At 41.4% G+C, this 16,894-nt stretch overlaps 3 protein-coding genes across 6 annotated transcripts in view; all 3 read right to left on the bottom strand.

The window, feature by feature from the left end:
- Window positions 1-6,078, bottom strand: part of triobpb (TRIO and F-actin binding protein b) — a 30,873-nt gene extending 24,795 nt beyond the window's left edge. For 3 of the 4 annotated variants that reach the window (XM_007560248.2, XM_016675475.1, XM_007560250.2), the window contains exons 1-3: window positions 5,396-6,078; window positions 4,168-4,307; window positions 3,758-3,939 (exon numbers count right to left, since the gene is read on the bottom strand). In XM_007560248.2, the coding sequence (XP_007560310.1) occupies window positions 3,758-3,939; window positions 4,168-4,307; window positions 5,396-5,671 (598 nt within the window). In that variant the 5' untranslated portion in view covers window positions 5,672-6,078. The remainder of the gene's footprint in view (window positions 1-3,757; window positions 3,940-4,167; window positions 4,308-5,395) is intronic. The other variant, XM_007560249.2, reaches the window with a different exon arrangement.
- Window positions 6,079-7,170: 1,092 nt separating this feature from the next.
- Window positions 7,171-9,443, bottom strand: nol12 (nucleolar protein 12). Its single transcript, XM_007560247.2, has 6 exons — window positions 9,251-9,443; window positions 8,860-8,965; window positions 8,735-8,783; window positions 8,497-8,642; window positions 8,304-8,410; window positions 7,171-7,607 (listed from the first exon to the last, which is right to left on the bottom strand). The coding sequence occupies exons 1-6, from the start codon at window positions 9,361-9,363 to the stop codon at window positions 7,412-7,414; spliced, it is 717 nt and encodes a 238-aa protein (XP_007560309.1). The 5' UTR covers window positions 9,364-9,443; the 3' UTR covers window positions 7,171-7,411.
- Window positions 9,444-10,872: 1,429 nt separating this feature from the next.
- The window catches only part of srebf2 (sterol regulatory element binding transcription factor 2), a 30,203-nt gene continuing 24,181 nt past the window's right edge, over window positions 10,873-16,894 (bottom strand). Inside the window, exons 18-20 of the mRNA XM_007560246.2 lie at window positions 12,938-13,114; window positions 12,669-12,780; window positions 10,873-12,039 (exon numbers count right to left, since the gene is read on the bottom strand). Coding sequence (XP_007560308.1) covers window positions 11,822-12,039; window positions 12,669-12,780; window positions 12,938-13,114 — 507 coding nt within the window. The 3' untranslated portion in view covers window positions 10,873-11,821. The remainder of the gene's footprint in view (window positions 12,040-12,668; window positions 12,781-12,937; window positions 13,115-16,894) is intronic.

The raw sequence follows: 16,894 nt of genomic DNA, 5'->3' as shown, positions 1-16,894 counted from the left end.
TATTTTATGATGGACCAACACAAAGTAATGCATATGTGAGAAGTGGAAGAACAAATAGTACTTGCTTGTTCAATTTTCCAAAAATAAACATTTGAAAAGTAGTTGATCAACGCTCGAGATCCACCTTCTGTTGCAGCTATAGCTGCACGTTTTTGCGGTACAACTCTACCAGCTAGAAACAAAACATTTTGTGTTGGAATATCTTATAAAATTCTAATACATTACATTGAAGGTGACAGAAAAGAAGTAATTGGGGGGTATAAATACTTTTGCTAGGGACTACTTTGTTTGATGCACGTTCAGAAATGTTTGAAAGATTCACCAGACGGCATTTCCTCGGTTATCTTTGCAAGATTAGCTCTGCGGACCAGTTTTCATGCCGTCAAATAAACCGTGGCAACATTTTTGCAGTGCAAACAGACTCCGTGTCTAATGCGCCGCCCACAAACAGGGAGACGGCTTACAGACACAGAAGATTTGGTGTTTAGATTTCCTCTCAGCGTGGCTCCTTCTGGGGGTACGCCTGCAGGCGCACCGCAGACCGACTCTTCTCTACTGGAACTCTCAGACGGCTCCGCTGCGAGCCGTTTGGGAAGAATATTCATGTTTTATTGAAAGCACATTTTCAGAAAGAGAAATCCCTCTTCTTCCACTGTGGGGCCGGAACGAAGGTCGATTTATTGGACGTGCCGCACTTTGCTGCGGGTAATTTCCGGCCAATAAAATGTACGAGTATCACTCAATAAGTTGAAATATCATCTAAAAAAAAAAAAAAGAAGGTCATTTGTTCCAGTAACTCGATTCAGAAAGTGTAAAGTATGGAGTCATTACACACGTGTTAATCATTTATTCCTCCTGGTTTCGATGGATGTAGCTTGCAGTGAACACGAACGCAAAATTCAGTTTCTAAAGCAACACGAATGAGACGACAAAAAAAACCAGTTAACATTTAAAGTTTGTATCAAACAATGCTACATAGTAAAACCAAAATGTATGTAGGTTTTCTAGCTAATTTGCAAACCCAGGCAACCGTCTTCATAGTTATGTAATCCCTAATACAACATTTGGTTTTTAAAAAAATCATTTTGCTTTTAAATTTTCCATTTTCCATTAGCTACAAACCAATTGTTATCAAAGTTATCAGGATCGACTTCATAGTTTTGAATAGAATTACTGTAAAACATGAATATTTAGAGAACACTCTTATTTATTGAGAGATAATTGGAGATAAAACTCTGTCATTGTTCAGAATAAAGTGAATTATTTTGTTGTTGCATCATCGCGTTGGATTATCACTGAGGGCCTTTTCCTTAAAACCGGTGTGAACGCTGCCGGTTTCAGAATAAAAGCCGCAGCGTCCTCAGCAACATTATTTTTGGAAACTTCTCGTATCATCAGAGGAAGGTCATGTTGCTGTTTTTAGGCTATGGTGAAAATAAAACCCTGCGAGTCTCAGGCAACTCTGTTCGGTTCCTTATAAATCCTCTGCTCAAACAGCCGTCTGATGTAACAAAGCTAACCGTTTTCTTTTTCTTTTTTTTTCTTTTTTTTTAAAGCCTAGCTCCAGTTTAGCATGGGATGAGACAGGAAGCTGGGTGGAGAGGCTGCTGATGGCGTCTCGCTGCGCTGCCCTTCAGGGCGCCTTGTTAGCGCCTCCAGAAGCCAGTGAAGTGTGGAGAACCTACAGCTGCTTTATGGCGCCGTAAAACACACGGACATCGTGCATTTCAGGACATTTCAACTCGCTTCTTCGTTTATCTAGTCAAATCCAGTCGGTGTCCGAATATGTCAAACTTTTTGACACTAAAAGGAGGAAATTAGTGCTGTTGATCTATTAAATAAATGTAAGTCACACTCCAGCCTCCGCATGCGGGTCGCCTGCTCTGACTGCTGTGTTTTTTAAAGTGAAATTTACTGCTGAGCTCACCAGTCTCACTCCACTCACTCATATTTTCACTCAAGTTTGCAGCTCTGCGTTGCTGACCGCAGTAGAAGACGGCGTAACGCGCCGCTTCGAGCCGAGAGAGCATCGGAGTGCGTCAGTGACGTTTATGAGTCTCTCAGAAATTAAATCCAAAATACTTTTGATTAAATATAGTTCACCAAAGTCATAGCAGCTCTAATTTTTTGTTGTGTCTTTTCTTGTTTGGGTTTTTGTTCTTTCCTGTACAGGATTTGGTAATCCAGCCTAGATGAGCATCAACTCAGTTTCTTAATCAGTGAAAATCAAAACATCTCACATACAAAAAAGCCGTAATGACTCATTCTGTCTGCGCTGCGCTTCATTTGCTTGCACAAGCCCCTCATTCGTAATGAGCTTTAACCAGACGGGAGCTTACAGAGACAACATGTACTTTTTGTTATCAAGACACCAGGAAGGTAACTGAGGCAGCTGTATTGGCGTCTCTGCAAAGTCTCTAATTAATCTGTTCTCTTGACGTTTGTGTTTTCTTCTCCCCCTCTGCCTCACGAGACTGAAACAACTCTTAATTATTTGGGGAACATTTTGAAGACTTCTCTCCCGATCAGAACATCTCTGGTCTGTTGTGTTTGTCCGGGGCCTTTCTGCCTCTCTGCTGGCGTTTGGCTCTTTGCACACGTCTTTTGCTTATTGTGGATTCCACTCAGTGGGTAGACGGATCCTCTCCTTACTCCGGTAAATCTCCCTCCCCGTGAATCATGGTTCACTCCTCGCTTTTATCATCCCCGTTGTCCTTCATAACTCTGACGTGCCGTACCTCCGGAATGCTTTTTGGTATGCGGGGTTGATGGCACTCAATCCTGCCCCAGTGTGAACTCAGAGGGGGTAGAGACTTGCTACCAGGGAGGAATAAGAATCCCTCTCACTGGATGACTTCAAAAGTTGTTTTATTTCCCACTTTCCATTTCGGTCAGTCGGCGTTATCTGGGTGGTAATCTCTTCCTCGGTCGGCCTGCGGGAGCGTTTGTATCCGGGGCTCCAGCCGGTTTGCCAGTCTCTTCACGTTCTCAGTCAAGGAGTCGGAAAGCTCCAGTGTCTTTTTGCCGCTGACCCAGAAGCAAGCGGGGCCCCGCGCTGCTGCTGCTGCTGCTGCTGCTGCTGCTTTGTTCACTGAAGCTCGTGTTCCTCATGACGTAAAGGCGCAAACACAAATCCCAAATGAAAACGTCAGGCCGGTTCATACTTTTTGCGCATTCGTAACGGGTTGATGACACACACCGCACAGCGTTCACCGTTAACCCCCCCGTGGCTTTGACTCACACAGAGCTCATTCTGCTCTCAGTTTGTTGATTCGTCTCTGCTTAGAGAAACAGAGCAAGTGTGATCNCCATCTTGGACCACTCTGCCTTCTCCTCTGCCATTAACAAGGTATACGTGTTGCCTTCACCATGCTAGGTGACTGAATATATTGAGTTGCTGTTATGCGATTGGCTGGATTCCATACATTCAACAGGTCCACATGATAAAGTTGCCGCTGAGTGGTATTGTATTGTATTACTGATAATTACTCCCTGACACCTCAGCTGGTGACTCCAAATGGGGATGCCAAGAAAAAGACACCTCTGGTTGTAACTGGATATAGATTAAGTGCAGTTAAGTCATAGGTGTACTAAGGACTCAGTGTGCTGCTTCACATAATATCCACAACTACATTACATCAAAGATCAGGTGATCCTTTTCTCCGACATTCAAGTGTCTTGTGACTTGTACATAACACACAGCTCTTTTTCATGAAAACGATTTGCGAAAGAATTATGTCAGCAGTTTTGGAAGCACCTGAGCCTCGACTAAAGCTGCCACCACCTTGCGTTTCCTCCATCCAGGCCTGCCGAGGGTTGGGCCGATGAGGTGGAGGGTCCAGACGGGTCATCCTGAGTTTGGTGGGGTGACTTCGGATCGGCAAGTACTCCTCGTCGGTACTAACAGAGCAAGTGAACTCTTCACTCTGGTCACAAGAGCTGTTTGAAAGATTGACATATGTAGACATGGGACGGTGAGACTTCAACGTCAACACAACCAAGACACACCAGAAAAGTTGCAATGTAATGTTTGAATGTAGAATCAGTGTTTTATTACATATGACTAGCTGCTAAACCCAACTTGGTAGAACACTTAAATTACACATATAGCCCTTAAAATTAGCATTTCTAACTCATCCAAATGTCCCGGTTGTAAAGGTTTCTCACCTGTCTGTGGCTTCGTTGTCCTCACAAATGTAGAGCTTGCAGTCGGAGCTCAGGATGCACAGAAAGGTCTCCTCATTACGCGCCTGGCCTCCATTGACATCACAGCAGCTGCTCACCACTGAAACAGTGTCGGAGTCCTCCTGTTTGGAAGAAATGGACCAATCAAAGTCAAAACACAACCTAGCTCCCAGTCAAAGACATTGATCTTTGAGGCTGGGTCTTCAAGCAAAGGGTAAATAAAAAAAAAAAAATCCTCAGATGTGATGAAGATGATAGACGTAAAAGTACAGATGAGTTCAAAGTTAACAGCTCCACATATTTCTGACTGACTCCATCTCCTAGAATGTGATAGAGATTCTCCTCCCAGTCAGACGCTCACATGTTCACGCCGCTGTCTGATCAGGGTTACACTCTGAAACTTGATCCGACTCGTGGCTTTCCTCATTAATTTTTCAACATCCTATGTTTTTTTTGTTTTTTTGGTTTTTTTTACACTAAAACCAGTTCCTTTAACTGCCTTTTGCTAAAAAGGATTAAAAAAAATAGACCCATTCATCACATTTGTCAGACAGTGTCGTCTTTTAGGAAACTACCATTAAAACTGAGAAGCTGGCACTATTTAAAAACAATGATATCCTGATTTAATGAAAAACAGCCACAGATGTCATTTTTGTTGTGAATGCCGGCAGAAGCAGCAAACAGGCAGTTTTACAGCTTCAGTCCGGCTCATCCTGCTTGCTGCACGTTGCGCCTCTTTCTAAGAGGCTACAGTTTCCCTGGAGGCCAGTAAGTGATCCAACTTCATTCATTTATAATAAGAGCAGCAGCTGCTGCTGCCTTCCTCCACATTAACTCTGCTATAATGAGTCAAATTTTTCTTAATTTACTAAAAGGCAACACATTGCTACACGATCCTATAATCCATTTTCATATTTGTCATAGTGTTTTGTCACACTCTCAGTTAACAAAACATCCCTTTTAGCACAACAAAAAAAAAAGAAAAATATTTTGTTTTGTTTTAGATCTTATACATTTTAAAACTTAATCAATTATGTTGTTTTTCATCTAGCCACACTTTTACCCATCTGCCACCGTGACCTCTGACCTGAAAAGAGCCTCCCCTGCCAGGCTTTCCTCCAATCCAAACTAATCCCATCAGTCAGCGCCTGTTGTACTCTGGTTTTACACAAAGCATCTCTTCTCCAGGTTACCCACAGTCCTTTCCTACCTTGTTGCTGCTGCTGCTGGTGTCTCTTTCCTCTGTCTGGGAAGAGATTGGCGTCAGCAGCGCTGCCCTGCTCAACCTGATCCCACCTCCAAGTCCAGAGCTTTTCCCAGTTGCATCCCCATCCTCAGGCAGGGGTTTCTGTTGAGGCTCGAGCTCGGTTCTTTCCCCTGCGCTCTCGTGCAGGTGCCGCTGGCGCAGGCACTCGTGGCAGCGGGAGGGGTCAAAGATATTGGGTTGGAACTTGGGGCATGTGGGCTCATCGCTGGAGTGGGACATGCCGAGTCCGGAGGGCAGGAGGGGGGAGGAGGGCTGCTCTATGGCTGCGTTCCAGGCGTTCTCAAAAATAAAATACGGTCCAATTAAAAACAAAAGAAGTGGAAAAATCTATAAAAGAGAAACAGAAATCATCTGGTGCATTCCATTAGTTATTTTCAATACATATCTTCTTACAGGACTGCAACTACTTTATAGTAGTGGCTGAGCAAAGAGCAAAAGCTCAGAATAATAATAAAAAATAAATAAAAAGAATGATTAATTTAATTGTTCATCCACAACATAAGGCTAGACTTATAAATTTTGAGAGAGCATTCAGTCTGAGGACTCCCAGTTACTGCAAGACACTACATTTAAATTAAGATTAATTTACAAACTAAAGCCTCTAAGCCAGTGTTTCTCAACCTGGTCCTCACTGACCCCCCCTGTCCTGCATGTTTTAAGTATTTCCCTTCTGCCACACACCTGAATTGTATCTCTGGGTGATTAACAGGCTTCTGCAGTACTTGATGGTCATGCAATAATTTGAATCAGCTGTTCTGGAAAAGAGGCACATCTAAAACGTGCAGAGCAGTGGGGGCAGCGAGGACCAGGGTTGAGAAACACTGATCTAAGGTGACAAAAAATTTAAATGAATGAATGAAAATTAACTTTATTTAAAAAGTCGACAACGTACAACTCAAATATGCCACAATTTGACGAGCTGTACCAGATTACAGGAAAAGCTAATTTGCATCTGCAGTTCCCTTGACAAGTTACAAAAATTGATAGAGAAAATATAACAATAGAAGTTGCTTTCTAATCACAATACACAAACGGTGACACACAGTCATGCAGTTAATGTCTTACATACCTGAGCAGTTTTTTTTAAAAACAAATTTAAATTTTAGGTTGCTAGAAATGTTTCCTCCAACGAAGAAGACACGAAAAAAAAAATGTAATTACCAGAGCAGAGGGGCTCCTGCTGTTTGAATTTGAGGATAAAATGCTCCTCGGACCCCCGCCGGGAACAGCGGGGCTAGCTAACATCGGATCCACCCGATTGGCTGCTCTGACGGAGGCTGACACTGGAGCATCCATGGTGGATCTCGCTTATCGCACCGCTGACCCCGAAGCGCCCACGAGCCCAGAACCAACATGGTACCAGTGGGCCCCCGCCGGTTCCCCGCACTGGGGCGTTCAGCTGTATTAAATATCATGGGCTTTAGAAAGCGAAATGACACGCGCGTGGGCGAGTGACAGCTGGCACGCGCCCGGCTCGGGTTAACGTAAATAAGTAAACACAAGTGAGTTAGGGGGCGTTTAACGTACATTACAGAGCCAGGCTGAGCAGTAAATGTCGCTCTAAACATGGCGACATTTTAGACTACGCTCACATACAAAAAGGTATTAGTGAGCTTGAAGGAAATACACGACCGAGGCTCCGTTTCCTGACGCACCGCAGAGGATGTTGACTACAGCATCGGGTTTCCTAATTAAACAATAGTACGCAGAGGAACCAAATCCCAAGCGGAACAAACCGACTTTATTTTACATGTGACCCCAAACTTTAAGCATGTACAGTAAGATTTGTGAATTACATAAAAAAAAACTCATAACTGTTGAAAAATATACAAGATATTTCCAGAGGCAAATACTGTAAGAATTCAAAATGGAGAATTCAGCTGAACATCTGCTTAAAACACAGACTCTCAAGCTGATTCTGACATAAAATGTCCTCTTTTTTTGTCCCATACACAACATTTAGTCTAGATGGTCTGTCTTCTTCCCTGTCTGTCTCCGCCTCTGTTTCTTGCTGGTCCTCCCTCCTCTGTGTACACCCTCCGTGACACCGGGTCTCTTGTCTGGCCAACGTCCTCGTCTGTCTCGGCCTTCCTGCTTCCCTTTCCTCCTCCGCTTGCTGGTGCACGAGCTGAGCGCCGTCGTGAGGGAGCGGATCCTGCAGCGCAAAAAAATGAGAGAGGGGCAGCAGATATGACGTTAGAAGATTACATAATGAGTGTGTTATAGGGAGCAAAAAAAAAAAAAATACAGAAAAATTGTCTGAGCAAGTGTAGCTAATGTGTCACAAATGACAACACTATAAAGGCAGAAGTATGAAGCAATTAAAAGGGGATATTATGCATAATTACCACTTGAAATCTACTCATTAGGCTATAAAACTGGTATTTATTCTATATATTCCTTAAGCTTGAAACCAAATAGAAGTAACAAAACTATGATTAAAAATACATAATTTTATTTTCACAACTGCCAGCTTTTCTGGTAATTTTTTTTTAGTAAATACTAAAAGATGGTTAAGTTTTTCACTACAAAAACAAAAAAATAAGAAAAAAAAAAAATATATATATATATATAGTTTTATTTGTATTAAATTACAAAAGTGCAACAACAAAAGCTATTTACTTTTTCATAAACAATGGGGACATTTTATTTTTACTTTTCATTTTTCTAATTGCTGAACATCTCGTTGCATTTTGATAATTATCTTTGGTGATGATCTCCAAGCCTCCTCTAGATTCAAAACAATAACATGTTTTAAAAATGTTTAAGTTAAAACTAAATCTGGTAAATGTGTAAATAATTCGAACCATCGTCCTACCAATTTTGACCAGCTTCAATAAGCTCAACTTACTTTTTGTTCATGATCAAGTCCCTTGGTTTTTTTGGCATTGCAAGTCTTTTCTCTTCTTCCTCCTTGTTGTCTTCCTCCTTGTTGTCGTCCTCTTTCTCTTCATCAGCCTTCAAATCACAAACAAATACATGTCAGAGTCCCAACGATAAGCACAAGAAATCGTGTCATACATAGAATAGTAGTAAACATTTACATCACTTGTCGCAGGTCTGAACAGGTGAGCTCCCGAGAGGTCCAGGTCACTGATGGTTGTCACGGTAACAGTGTGGTTCGGGTGGTCGTACTGAACAGACTCCGTGGTGCTGATCACCGCATCTTCAAGCTCGTCCTCTGCATCCGCTGCAGGAGAAGACGCAGACAAGAAGAAAAATCACGTGACTGAAACGAACAAAAAATATTACACGTTACATTATACTTCCATTAAAACTCACCGAGAGCTTCTTCCCTCTCCTTCAACATCTTCGTATATTCCTTATGACGCTGAAAGAAAACAACAAGAGCTGAAAAGCTGCAACCCAATGCTTTTTCTGTTTTTTTCTTCTTTAATTACACTTACTTCTTCTCTAACTCTGCTTTGCTCCTCCTTTATTTTCTTTTTAATTTCTTCCACCGCTGCTTTTCTCCTTTCAATTTTTCGCTTGTGGAATCCAGTCAGATAGTCCCTGATAGAGAACAGAGAGAACAAAAACAGAAAATAAAGCTGGTTAGTATTCAAACTTGCTAAAGTTAGCCGGTTTAATAGTGTCAGCTTGTGGGTTTAAACGTCACTACTGTACGTGGTATTCACCTACATGCACATTATTCCCTTTAATTTTATCAAAACGTTCCCGATGATAGCGTTAATATGAACAAAAACAAGAACATTCTAGCTATCATGCTAAGCTAACATGCTAGCCAGCTGGCTAACAAATCCAACATTTTCAGGGGGTGACGTAATATTTACTCACTGTCTGTCCTTGTCGTCAAACATCACGACGCATTTGTTTTCTCTTTTCTTTGAGCCAGGCTTGAACTTAGCCTTTTTCGACGCAGTGTTGTTGTTGTGTTTTGGGTTTTTCATGTTGTACACGTGAGTTTACGGAGTTTCACGGTTCCGTCACTAAAATATGTCCGGTAAGGAACACGCGCATGTAAGTCTGTGTTCCGCTAAGTCACGACACGTCATCAAACAACAACGAAAAATTTAATTTCTGTAATAAGTATAAATTAATGGTTGTCAAACTTTTCGCCACATATACCGTCATACTAATAAGAAATGTAAAATAGTTCTACAAAAATACTATTTGACCTTTGTGAAACTATTTGAGCTAAATTCAAGCTATAATACTCTACTGGAAACATGTTCTAGCTTATGATTGATTAGTGATTTTTGTTGTTGAAATTTCATATTTGATAAGCAAAACCAATCGTCTGGTTAACATGCCACCTAAACAGTTACACGCCTCACATATTTAGCCAAAAAATGCACTGATATAACCCAACAACAGGATATGTGCAAACACCTCATACCAACTGTTTGGCATGTTGGTGGAGGTGTGATGACAATGAGGGTTTATTTTGGAGTCTAAGCATCTCGCAGTGATAAACTGTGGCTTGTATTTTAAACAGCTGAAGCCTGGCTCATACTGGGTCAGGAAATTAAACTGTACAAGATGGGTTTGGTCCACATTAATAATCTGAAAGAGAGAGAGAGAGAAATAAAATATTGAACTTTACACAGCGAGCCCTGCTGAACATCTGCCAACACCCACCACAGTGTCAAACCGAGTGGCAATGTTTCCTCTCTTTGGCGCATTGCAAAGAGCTTTTCATAATCATTTATGTTTTTCTCCATTACATCCTCAAAGCTCAATGCTTTGTAGTGTTTTTTATGTTACTGGTCAACAGGAAATAGCAAAAGTGGAAGGAAAATGGTGCGTGGATCACAGAGAAAAGATCTTTAACGTGTGTTTCATAGATCTCCATTTAGGCAACAAAATAAATAAAAAAAACACACCGACTGTACAACCTTCTGCTGTTTTATTAGAAAACAATAAAATGAAACAAAAATTGTTCAAACAATAAAACATCTTGAGGGATGGGGGGGAGTAACAATTACATCAATAGAAAACTCTCGATACCAGCTGAACCATTGCCTTTTGTTCAATTCATTTAGCAGGCAGGGCAGCTAAATATACACAAAAATATTTTCAGTACTAATTAAACATTAATTTGTTTTCAATGGTGGGAGAATTTCCTATCCTTATTCTTGCACATCTTAAAGAAAAAAAAAACATCTGCGTGAAAGAAGTAACCCTTTCATGACTAAACAAGGGGCTACATTTGTATAAAAACAATAGAAATATCTTGATATTACAGTTTCTGGCCCTCTATGCTGCTTTAGCACATACAAAAACAATAACAACCGACCGACCAAAAGCTTTTATCTCACACAACCATTAAATAAGATACCCAGAGCGAAGAAACGACAACAAAAAGTGCCGCGTCACGTCGATAATTACAAGTAAAAAGCTAATTGAACAAAAAAAAAAAAGAAATTAAAAAGATACAACTTGTTGATGTTTTTTTGTTTTGTTTTGTTTTTTTTCTTAATGGATGCAACATAAGAAAATATTTGCTTTGTACAGAACATAAATGCTGTTTTGCTCGAGGGCTTTCAGATGGTCCTCATTTCCAGGGAACCGCCACGCTGCAGCAACGCGATTCGCCGGAAGGCTCAGACGGTTGACCTCGCCTCACCGACGCGTCAACGCGCATCGTCTCAAGCAAAGAACGTCGTCTTTTTAATCTACTGCTATGTACAACTTATATACAACTACTATATCGAACGCAACAATCTGCTTAATTGTGTTTTACTAAAACCGGAATTTGTTTTCTCGACATCTGCAGACGTCACAGAATCCCACGAGCCGAGTTCAAGCGGGTCTGCAGAGTTGAGTAAAAGAGTCGAATTTGAGCCCAACTCGTGTGCTTCATTTTCCTATATGTTGCTGCATGGAACAGTGCTGCCACTGCACAGTGTTTGAGGTAGATTAAGACGACACAACACTCGGCGCCGCTCGGTTAAAACGAGCCGGTCTCCTCCACTCTCTGGGGAGCTTGCAAATTAAAAAGGAGGCAGCGATTTAACTGCTCATCACCGCGTGCCGATAATGACTGAAAGACTTTCGTCTCCTAAAACTGATCTGCACTGCATCGGCGTGTGATGCGTTGTCCTGTTTCTCTGGACCTGGATTGTTTCCTCTGGATCCATTTGTGGGCTCGTTTGCGGATGAAGAAGCTAAATTCTGATGTAGTTCCTGATTGGTTTGATGGTTTAAAAAGGAGGCTGCCAGTACCACTACTGTCCAGACGGTGGAGCCGTAGCACTGTAACAATAAATGAGAAAATGTGTAGGGATCATACATTTCACCCATTACGTCATCAGCCGTTTTCCCTATTCCGTGTTTTTTTTGTTAGTTTCTTTTTTTGTTCAGCATGAAAACAAAAGTTTCAGCAGCGTTTCTTTCTTTTTGTCTTCAGGAAGCAGCGATGGTGGTTCCCCCGCTGAGGCGCAGCAGGATCTGCTGGCAGTCCTGCACCGACCGACGGTCGCCCACCCGCTCCAGCGTCCGCTTGGCCTCGGCCAGCAGGCGGGCCCGGTGACCTGGCGGGGTCAGCAAGGGCATGGGCAGGTGGCGGCAGGCCAGGAGGATGGCGTGAGCTCGCTCCCGCTCCCCGACGACGCACTCGCCATCTGACGGCAGCACGAAGGCAGGGAGGAGAAAAAGGAAATAATCAGTTTGGCTTTAGGTTTATACAGGACTCGGTTTCATCGTTACTGGTCAAATATTACTGCAGTAAAAGTTAAAAAAATTTTTAAAAATAGCTTTGTCAATTATTGATAAAGTACTGGAGTTTGCGCTTTCAAAAATACTTCGGTATAAACGTGAAGTTTTTTAACAATGGCGTCGAGTTGGGAGTAGTTTGGAAACCAATTAGACAAGTCATGAATAATAATAATAATAATAATAATAATGCATTAGTTTAATATGTTTCTGGGTGCCAAAATATACTTCACAGTCTACGACAGCATACTGTTGATAGAAAAAAAAGTAAATTTTGCAGAAAATTGCAGATTGATCTCAGAAATTTTCTGTAAAAAAAAACAAAGTAGGAAATTTCTGAGCTCAAAAAGTTGAAAATATGAAAGAAATTTTGAGGTCAATCTGAAATTTTCTAGAAAAACATTAGAAATTTCTGAGTTTCAAAAGCTGAAAAATTTTGCAAATTTACTCCTCTTTTTTTCCTTTCTACAATGTCGCTAACACACCATCGTACATCACTACTCTTGTAGTCAACGTGTGTGTGTGTGTGTTTGCGTACCGGCCGAGTACGAGCCATTGGTCCTGCGCCGCAGGTTGTGCTCCAGCAGCTGGTGCGTCCTGGTGGGACTGGCTCCAGCTATCAGCCGCACCGTGGTCTCATGAAGGAAAACCTGGACAGAACAACCCGAAAAAAAGAAAAATTATAGTTAGTTTTACTTCACTGAAGACCTAAAAGCAACAAACTGCTTTAAATCCTGTGTTACCCAGGGAGTAGCGTGCACATGGCGGTGGATCTAGCAGTGTGTGTGTGTGTGTGTGTGTGTGTACCTTGTGTTGTGCCTGTCTGTAGCACTGTGTGAGCCTCCTGAGCGCACTCAGGTCCCTCTGGAAACCGGCCAGCTGGGATCCGGGGGCCGGACCCGGCTCTCCGTTGCTGCTGCCTCCTCGCTGCCATAAACTGGTCCGTAACGTCAGCAGCAGATCACAAACGAGAAGCTCCACCCCCTTAAATAAAACCACAAACATCCACATCAGGAAAAAAATATATATAAAGAAGTTTGATTGAAATTTGGGGAGGGGGAAAAAAAGAAAAAAAAGAAAAAAAAGAAGAGAAAACCCCATCACCAAAAGCTCCTGCACCCAAACCCCCGGCATGCGCGGCAGAAATCAAGCAGCCATTGTGTTGCTGATTGTCAGCGTTGGGGCGTTGGGGCGGCGTGGCGCGGATCGGAGAGGCCTCTGTACTGCACTGCAGAGGCATTGCACTCAGACTGAGGATCATGCAATGCAACTACAATGCACCACAGCCACCTCCTTCCACCCACACGCACGCACGCACGCACGCACGCACACACACAGGNGTTTGTTGATTCGTCTCTGCTTAGAGAAACAGAGCAAGTGTGATCTTCTCGTCTTCTTGTCTTTGTGTGTGTGTGTGTGTTTCTTTCTCTCTCTGCCTCACTCTGCTCTGTCTTTCTTGGCTTAATGAATGCACCTCTTTGTAAGCGGCTGGAAGAAAGAGACACTTGTTGCCCACTCTGAGTCCAGACGCAAGTTTGTAGCCGACTGAGAAGCCTGGGTGAAAATCAGACGTATGAAATAATGTTTTAGACCTTTTTCAGATAGTTAATGTATTACTGAAAAAGTAAAACTCTTAAGACCTTTGGGTATTATCAACCAAACACCAGAGGTAGAAGAATTCATACAGTTCATGAGACGATAATAAGGATCACAATAATTAGCCAAGAAGGGTTTTTGGAAGTATTTTGGGGGAAAACCCAGGACCCTTGATTTTTCACAAATGGAGTCAAATTAGAACTGATGTGTCAGGATCTTGTATTGTTTGAGTTTCTTCTTTTTTCTAAACTATTTCTATGTTTCTTAGTTTCATATATTTCATTAGCTCAGTTTTGTTTCTGATTTTACTTTAGTTCAGTCCTTTCTTAGTGATTCTAATTTATGTTCTTGTGTCTAGTTATTCTAAGTTACTCTAGTTTTTCATGTTCCTCTTATCTACACATTCTGTAGTGTGATTAGATTATTTCCTAATCCCCAACATTCACTCTCCTAGTATTTACAAACTTCTGCTTCTCTTACTTCTCCTGTTAAATCCCGTTCGATCCTGTTCTCCTGGTCTTTTACTTTGTGTTTTTGTTTGTTTCTGATGTTTTTTGTCCTCCTCTGGCTTCCTGTGCTCCCACCCTAACCATTTTTTATTCATATTTTTCCTTTAAATCTTCAAATCTACTTACCGCCGCAGCCTCTCTGGATTTGGGTCCTCTTCACTAACGCAACATGACATGATGTCAGTTAATTTGAATGTTTTTGTATTATTTCATAGTAAAGGTTTGATTTGATTAGACTGGTACAAATTAAGAGGGTTTTTCAAAAATGATTTCCGTTTGCTTAAAAACTGAGAGTTTATTTTGAAAAAGTTTCATGACCTTCTTCAAATTCAGATGTCGGGTAAAGTAGTTTGGCACCAAACATGATTTCATGACTTTTAACTTTCTGGCAAGTTGACCGTCAACATTTAAGAGAAACTTGTCCAATCCCGTGGTGTATTTTAAGATAAAACCTCAAGCACATTAGATTTACCTTCTTTTTTTTCCATCATAGGAAATTATTATAATTTGAGTGTTTGGTTTGGTTAGTTTTTTTTTTTCAATAGAACAAAATTAAGTTTTATTTTGTTCTAATTCAAAACCATAGAATTTATTTCATGGTTTCTCAAAGTTCTACTAATCAAAAATTGACCATCGAGAAAGTTTTTCAATTGTCTTGTTTAGTAAAAACTAACTATTAATAGAACAAGTGTACATATTGTCTGAATTATTCAGAACAACAAAAAAGATGCAACATTGTCTTAAATCCAGTTTAACCACTGACCAACACTGGTGGGTGTGTGGTGGTCCTGGCCTGGGTGGCGCCCTGGGCGAACCACCGTACCAGCAAATCTGGTTGGTCCTTGAGTTTAACTCTTTATTCCTGAAGATGCCATGTTTCTCTCTTCATAGAATCAAGTGAAATGTTGCAAGTGTGGCGAGTCTTTTGACGAATTATCTCACAAACTTATTCATGTGTGATTTTTGGTTGTGTTTCTTATTTAATGGAAACACCACAATTGCGAAATAGTTATATATATATATTTTAGCGGAACATAGTCAAAGTTTTGCGCACGTTTGCAGCGGTAACGCAGCTCATGATCGGCTTGCGGGAGGAAATCCAAAACGTCTGACCCGAGTTGTACACACACTACCATCCTGCCAAATGCCGAGCAAATATACGAAAACCTCTGCCTGTGTTTTTAAAGCTCCCAGTCAGTCGCACTCGCTCATTTTAACCTCCTGACTTGTGCCGGGCGGCAGTGCCTACCGGCGGTGAGTTAAGGCTGCGGCACCTGGCCTGTGATAAAGATAACGACCGGCTCGTAAGGAGGCTGAGGAGACGGCGGTGAAACGGGACGTGCGGCGCCTACGGCCACGGCTGAATTCTCAGCTTGTACAAAGCTGAAATAAAACGTGCACCGGTAGTTGTGAAAGGAACATTTTTCGCCGCGCAGAACTTGTCTCCCGGAGGGTTGTGTAAAACCAAGTCAAAATGACAAGTTACTTTTTAAGTCCGGGGAGATTCAAGAGCCTGACCTTTTAGCGCTTTTCAGCCCGTAATGAGCGTGTAGCAGTGAACGGTACGGGGGAAGCGTTTCTTTGTCCCCCCTCTGCTAAATTACTTTTCATGGTTTTAATTCACAGAGCCACATTCTTCTATTAAAGTACTTATAACTACTATCAATTATTGTCAGGCTAAGATCTGTGTTTTAAGAAGGTAATTTTTGTGGTGGCAAACCACAAAAGATAGCTGTCGAAATGCATTTTTAAGCCTTAGAGATAGTCAAAACAGAACATATTTCATTGTTTAAGTCTTAGATGGTGATTTAAATATAATTTGTGAGAAACAAAAAAATATCAGTTCTTAATTTTCTCAAAAATATTGTGGAGTTATGGGTTAAAGATACAGAACGGGGGACAGTAAAGGAGGAGATCACCCAGGAAACCAGTTGTGGTTCTAACAAAATGTCCCTTTTTTTGTTGTTGCATTTTTGCAATGAGGAAAGCAATGTTCTCTTAAAAAAAAAAACATATTCGTCAACATTTGGAATAGCAAAGAGAATCCAACGGTTGTGATTAGAAAAAAATCCTTTTCTGCATACAAACTTACCGTCTTTGCCTCTGTACTGGACCTCGTCCACGCTGGCTGGTCCAAACAGCGAAACAGATGGAAATAAATTGGAAGTGGCAGCTCTGCAGCTTTGATCTCTGAGCTGAGATGTCAAAATTAAGAAGTAAAATCCACGTCGGTTTGTTCAAATAATCCCTCCTGACATCATTAATGGAAGCTTGTGTTTTCTAAAGCATGTATTTAATCCTGAAATGAAGAAAAAAAAATACGTTTTTCTGTTGAACTCCGATTTGTCTTTCGTAGCATCTATTTTGTTTTCTCTCTCTAAGGCTTTGTTGACGCAGCAGACAAAAATCCGACCCAAATCCCCGTTGTGTTTTGTTTTTTTTTCCCCATCTATTTGCGACCCATATCTGACTTATTCATGGCGGTCTGAACGGCCCGACTCCAATCTTTTTACCCCAAATTTAACTTTTTCGTACTGTTCTTGTTTTACAAACGTTGCACCTCGCTCATCAACCAAGGTTATTATTATTATTCAGTGTGCTTTACATCACAAAAACATCATCGTTATTCATTTTGCTTGTGGTGGGTTTTTTTATATAT

Source organism: Poecilia formosa, unplaced genomic scaffold, assembly GCF_000485575.1.
Source record: "Poecilia formosa unplaced genomic scaffold, Poecilia_formosa-5.1.2 Scaffold114, whole genome shotgun sequence".
NCBI lineage: Eukaryota > Metazoa > Chordata > Actinopteri > Cyprinodontiformes > Poeciliidae > Poecilia > Poecilia formosa.
This window is presented reverse-complemented; position numbering and strand designations above follow the sequence as displayed.